Source organism: Lepus europaeus, chromosome 12 (genome assembly GCF_033115175.1).
Source record: "Lepus europaeus isolate LE1 chromosome 12, mLepTim1.pri, whole genome shotgun sequence".
NCBI lineage: Eukaryota > Metazoa > Chordata > Mammalia > Lagomorpha > Leporidae > Lepus > Lepus europaeus.
This window is the reverse complement of record NC_084838.1, coordinates 35,130,565-35,136,955: the sequence shown is the minus strand read 5'-3', so window position 1 is coordinate 35,136,955 and position 6,391 is coordinate 35,130,565. Positions and strand designations below refer to the sequence as shown.

General features: G+C 56.6%; 1 protein-coding gene across 1 annotated transcript in view; it reads left to right on the top strand.

Moving 5' to 3' along the window:
• Positions 1–1,591: 1,591 nt before the first annotated feature.
• GALNT12 (polypeptide N-acetylgalactosaminyltransferase 12) overlaps positions 1,592–6,391 on the top strand; it is a 31,756-nt gene continuing 26,956 nt past the window's right edge. The window contains exon 1 of the mRNA XM_062207892.1: positions 1,592–1,971. Coding sequence (XP_062063876.1) covers positions 1,592–1,971 — 380 coding nt within the window. The remainder of the gene's footprint in view (positions 1,972–6,391) is intronic.

Sequence of the window (6,391 nt, the reverse complement as noted above, 5' to 3'; positions counted from 1 at the left end):
TCCTTAATGCATTGGCCTTGAAGGCTGTGGGTGACTCAAGGCTGCCTGAGGAGGTGGCTTCTGGCTGGGTGTTGAAGGAGGGGTAGGAGCTTTCTGGGTGGGCAACCAGGGGACCAGTACGCGCAAAGGCCTGCCTCCCCCAGTGGCTGGACAGGGGACTGGCAGAGTTGATCTTGATTACTGAGGCTTTTTTTTTTTTTTTTTTGGTATTTTGCCCTCCTGCTTATGTTTATTTGTTTATTTTTATTTTTTTAAAGATTTATTGATTTATTTGAAAGTCAGAGTTACATAGAGAAGGAGAGGGAGAGAGAGAGGGGAGAGAGAGAGAGAGAGAGAGAGGGGTCTTCCATAGCTGGTCCACTCCATAATTGGCCACAACGGCCGGAGATGCACCAATCTGAAGCCAGGAGCCAGGAGCTTCTTCTGGTTCACCCACGTGGGTGCAGGAGCCCAAGGACTTGGGCCATCTTTTACTGCTTTCCCAGGCCATAGCAGAGAGCTGGATCAGAAGTGGAGCAGCCGGGACTTGAACCAGCGCCCATTTGGGATGCCAGCACCGCACGCGGTGGCTTTACCTGCTACGCCACAGTGCCAGCCCCCCTGCTTATGTTTTACCCAGAGAAGAGAGCCAGCCCATTCCTCTAGTCTTGTCCCTGTTAAGTATTTCTGGAGCCCAGGGGCTCCTTCAGTCCCTCCAAAGCAGACCTGTAGCCAAGGCCAGGGGTCCTGGACACCACAGGATATAGCCTGGCATGTGTGCAGTTTTACCCATGTGTGTTTTTCTGAGAGTCAGTTTCTTTTTAAAAATTGTTATTAATTTTTGAAAGATTTATTTATTTATTTGAAAGAGAGTAACAGAGAGAGGTAGAGACAGGGAGAGGTCTTGCATCCCCTGGTTCAGTCCCCAGATGGCCTCAACGGCTGGAGCTGTCCCGATCCAAAGCCAGGAGCCAGGGGCTTCTTCCGGGTCTCCCACGCGGGTGCAGGGGCCCAAGGACTTGGGCCATCTTCTACTGCTTTCCCAGGCCACAGCAGAGAGCTGGATAGGAAGTGGAGCAGCGGGGACTCGAACCATTGCCCACAGGGCGACTTCACCCGCTATAACACAGAGCCGGTGCCCTTGAAGTCAGATTCTTAGGAGGCCTCTGTACAGCCAAGCATAGAAACTGCTGTTGACACAGGGATTCAGGGGAGGTCCCAGACATGGCAGGGGACACACGGCCTGGTGGCCAGCAGCCTCACATCAGCTCGGTGTCCGCAACGTGGCTGATCCCAGTGCCTCCCGCCGGGGCCGCGCAGAGAGCGGCGAACTTCGTAGGGGCGCGCTCAGCCCACGCCCGCGACGTGCCGGGCGCCGAGTCCCCTCTGGAGCGAGGCCCAGGCCCGGGCAGCGCCCCGCGGGCCCCGGCGCCGTCAGCCGTCCGCCCAGGTGGCGGAGCCGCGCTCGGGCGGCCGCGGGGCGGGAAGGGGGCGGCGCGCAGGTGGGGCGGGCCGGGGGCGGGGCGGCGCGGCGCGGCGGTTCCGGGATCCGGGTCCCGGCCTCCGCCGCCGCCTCGGGGCGCCGACCGCTGGCCGCGCAGCTGGCGGGCGCATGTGGGGGCGCGCGGCTCGGCGGCGCTGCCCGCGGGGGCTGCGGCGGGGCCGGGAGGCGCTGCTGGCGCTGCTGGCGCTGCTGGCGCTGGCCGGGCTGAGCTCGGTCCTGCGGGCGCGGCGCGGAGCCGGGACGGCGGCCGCCGAGCCGGGACCGCCGAGCCTCCCAAGCTCCCCGCGCCCGGGACGGCGGGAACCGGTCCTGCCCCGGCCGCCGGTGCCCGCGGACGCGCTGGGCGCGCGGGGCGAGGCGGTGCGGCTGCAGCTGCAGGGCGAGGAGCGGCGGCTGCAGGAGGAGAGCGTGCGCCGGCACCAGATCAACATCTACCTCAGCGACCGCATCTCGCTGCACCGCCGCCTGCCCGAGCGCTGGAACCCGCTGTGAGTCCCCGCAGGCCTCAGTTTCTCCCCCTGGTGATGTGGCAGGTGGAGCGGGGCTCGCCGGACACTCGGGCACCGCGCGTCTGATGGGCTGCTGGGAAGGAGGCGCTGTAGGCGGGAAGGCAGGAAAGTTAAGAACAGGGAAATAGGACCGATCTCAGAAATTGACGAGCGTGTTACCGGGTCTCCAGCGAAGTGTAAGGTCAGGCGCACAAGGCGCAGCTCGGTTGTGCCTCCCCCTGTGCCTTGCCAAGCTACCGACTCCTCGAGGCCGGTCTAGGCTCCATTCATTTGTGAGTGTGCCCGGGACCACCGAAGGAACTGGGGCAGAGGGAGGATGGGGCAGGCAGGTGGATGTGGCTGGCAGGCCCGGCCTCCTGTGTCCCCACGTTGCCCCGGAGCCTGACTGCTGAGCCGAGGGTGGAGGGAGGCAGGCGGGAGTGGCTGTGGACAGCCCTGTTGCTGGAGCCGCTCCAGCGCCGTTCACTCCTGTGGGTGGTGCAGGACTGCCCGGGGGGTAGCAGGCCTAGTTCCTGGTGGAGCTGCTGGCTGGGCAGCCTGTGGCCCAGCCTAGGTGGGGACCCTGCCACCACCCGTGCCCCTGGGCCTCCTGGCCTTGTCTCTCCTTCCCTCCTGCTTGGTGGGGGTGGCCCAGGCTCCCACTTGAGTTCTCCTCCTTACAGAAGAACAGGGGGCTCAGAGGAGGAGTCCCCCTTGGAACTGGTGGGGGCAGCCTGCCGTGTGTACCTGGCGGCCTCCACTCCTCTCCTCTCTGCACCGTGCCTGCTTTACAGGTGTGGAAAGGGACAGGTGGCTTTCACAGGCCCTCACAGCTGGGAAGGGGTAGAACTGGCCTCTGTGGACTGGCCTGTGAGTGCTTGGTTTGAGCTGGTCTCAGTTGGGGTTTTGAGAGCTTTGCTTCTTGGAACCTTGTCCAGAGAGATGGTGCATGCTGGGGAGGGGCCCCCACTTCTGCCCCAGCTGGCAAAGCCTGGATGCCCTTGGACCTCAGTGCCCTTCCTGTTCCGGGCATCTGCTCTTGCCTGGCCCCTTGCTTCTGCCTGGGGTATTTTGTCGCTGTTCATCTTGTTGATCAAAACTCCATCAGGGTCAGCAGTGACTTCCCCTTTTCCCACTCACCAGTCTCCTGAAGCTTCGCTCCTTGAAACCCCACGGGTGCCCGCTGGGGTGAGGTCAGACCCAGGGTTCAGCCCGAACCCCTGTGGGATGAAATCTTGGTTCTTTTGCTCATTAGCTGTGTGAACTCAGGCAAGCGCATTAGCGTCTTTGAGCCTCCGTTTCCCCATCTGCAAATCAGGGAACTCGTAAGAGTGGGTGGAAGGAGCTTAACCCAGGAAAGAAACAAGCAGTAACCCCAGGAGCGTGCTGTGTGCCCTTTTTCTGGGTGTTTTTCCTCCCTTTCTTGCCGCCAGGAATAGACTCAGATTACTTTTGAGAAACACCCAGGGATTGATTGCAAAGTTTTTCTTTTCCGGAACCAACTTCCTTTATTGTCAGGTTGTGGGTATCTCTTTGAAACACCGTGGATGACCTGTGGAGCTTGTGATAGCCTGTCTCCATGGTGACGCAGCTGCCCTGTGTCCTATCAGGATTTGCTTATAGAGCCTGCCACTGCAGTCACCCTGGGAAGTTAATCCAAGCCCAGCGTGATAAGGAGTGTGAATGCCTCCTGGCTCCGAAGCCCTGTGTGAGGTCTGTGGAGTTGTTCTTGCCCAGCTGTGTGGGTCTCAGCCAGGCCAGGCTTTGAGTGGGAAGTTCTGTGTGGTCAGTAGGGTCAGGGCCTTGCATTGAGTCTACTTTTTTTTTTTTTTTTTTTAAGATTTATTTATTCATCTGAAAGACAGAGATCTTCCCCCTGCTGGTTCACTCTCCCAAATGGCCAAAACGGCCAGGGCTGGGCAGAAGCCAGGAGCCTGGAACTCCATCCAGGTCTCCCACATAGGTGGCAGGGGTTCTAGTACTTGGGCCATCCTCTGCTGCTTTCCCAGACGCATTAGCAGGGAGCTGAATCAGAAGTGGAGCAGGTGGGACTTGAACTGGTGCTCATATGGGATGCCGGTGAAGTGGCAGGTGGCTGCTTAGCCTGCTGTGCCACAACGCTGGCCCTGGGTCCCACTGTTATTGTGCAGTAATCCCCCCTCATCCCCATCAGATATGTTCCAGGACCTGTAGTGGATGCCTGAAACCTTGGATGGTACTGAATTCTTCATATCCTGGGCACTGTGATGTCACCATCTGATAATCGACACAGCTCCTTAGTCACCAACAGGCCGATCACAAGGGGGTGACCATGCGCCAGGCGGGACAGACCCAGGTGGTGTGAGATGCCATCACGCTACTCAGAACAGTGCGCAGTTGAAAACGTATGGGTTATTTACTTCTGGAATTCTCCCTTTACTATCTCCAGACTGATTGAGCAGGTGGCTGAGCGTGGGGAAAGTGGAACTGTGGCTCCGAGGGAGGACTGTAGTTCCTGTGGGCGTGGGGAGCTGACCGAGGTTAGCCCTGGAGAATGGAATGGCAGACTGAGTGCACAGCACAGGCCCGGGGTGCTGCTGGGGCCCACTTAATAAGCAGAGGGGTGTTAGGTTCTTGGGTGCTACGGGAGGGAGGGCCTGGGAGAGCACCCATTCTAACCAGAGGCAAGGCCAGGCCCTCAGGTGGGTCCCACAGCAGCGCTGTCCCACACTCAGGTCCTTTATGGAGACAGCTGCTACGTTTCTCCCTTTTGGGGTGGGTACGATTATTTACTTCTTTTAATTGTGAAAGCAGTACACATTTAGAAATTTTAGTGCAGATAAAAGCATGAAAGAAAATAATCAAGGATAAGCCTAGCACCCAGGAAGAATGGTCTTTAGCAGTTTGCTGTGTACCCTTCTAGACTTTTCCAGGTGTGGAAATAGGTTTGAAACATGCGTGTCCAGGTGTATGGGTAAGAGTATACTCAGCTGTGAACATATGCCTAGGCCCACACGCTATGGCTCATAAGTGTGTTACGAGGGCAGGGAGTCGGAAGCGAGCAAGGCGCCCTTTGGTTTGGCTCTGCAGTGTCCCCAAGGCCTGGCACTGTGTGTGCCCGTGCTGGACCCACAGAGACTTTTCTGAGTGTTGACTCGATGTGAGACCCAGTGTAGACCCTGCTGCCATGGTGACTCTCATTCTCAGGCCAGTGGGTTGGAGCACTGCTTTACTTCTGTTAGTTTCAGGACTGAATTTAGGAGAAGGAGAAGGAGGGTGTGGAGTCCTTGCACGAAGTACAGTGAGTAGAGGCTTTGCGGCATTCGCACAGACACCATCTCATTGGATCCTGGCGGGCAGCAGGAGGACAGCAGCCCCAAGTGGAGGGCCACAGTGCTGAGTCGGTGGTCCCGGGGGACTTTTATAAAAATATTGATGCCGTGGCCCTTCCCCTGAACAGTGAAACCAGGATTTCTGTGGGTAAAACCCAAGCTGCGTCTGATGTGCAACTGCGATTGGAAGCTACTGACCTGGAGCCTGGGGATTTCTGACTCAGGCGCCTTAGAAGGTGGTTTGGAGGGTGTGGAAGAATACTGGGGTTAGGCGAAGTGGGATGATTAATAGGTCAAGTGCAGTTGAAACTAGTGATGACCTCGCAGTAACTTGGGAAGTGTGCTAGAAGGAAGTAGTTACTAATACAGGTTGAGCATCCCTAATCCAGAGATCGGAAATGCTTCAAAACCGGTGGCTTTTGAGCACATACGTGATGCCACAAATGGAAAATTCCACCCCTGACTTCATGACGGGTCACAGTCAAAACGCAGGTGCACTGAAAATATTGTATAAAATTGCCTTCGGGCCATATGTACAGGTTGTATATAGTACGTAAGTGAACTTCCTGTTAAGACTTTTGTCTCTTCCCTTAAGATATCTGAAATCTGAAAAAAAAAATTATTACAAAAAAAAAACCAAAAAAAAACAGATCTGCAACACTTCTGATCCCAAGCGTTTTGGATCATGGCTACCCACCCTGTAATGTTGCACCAACATTTGAAAAAGAAAAATTATTAGTTTTCGTAGAATGCAAGGGCTGTGAGATGGTCATTTGCATTCTGACCAAGGGCACCTGGAAGCGCCCTGGGGGCTGTGCATTTTCCATGTGTGGGGTTGCCCTGCACGGGACACCGATCATGCTGTGCCGCGCCAGAGACCTGTGACCGCCTGGCCAGCAAAGCATGTGATAAATACACAGGTGTTTGTTTGTGTTTCTTGACCATTTGTTCTGGGTTTAGCTTTTTTTTTTTTTTTTTTTTTCCTTAAGATTCACTTATTTTATATGAAAGAGTTACAGAGAGAGAGGAAGAGGGAGAGAAGGAGATCTTCCATCCACTGGTTCACTCCCCACATAGCTGCCAACAGCCAGGGCTGGGCCAGGCCAAAG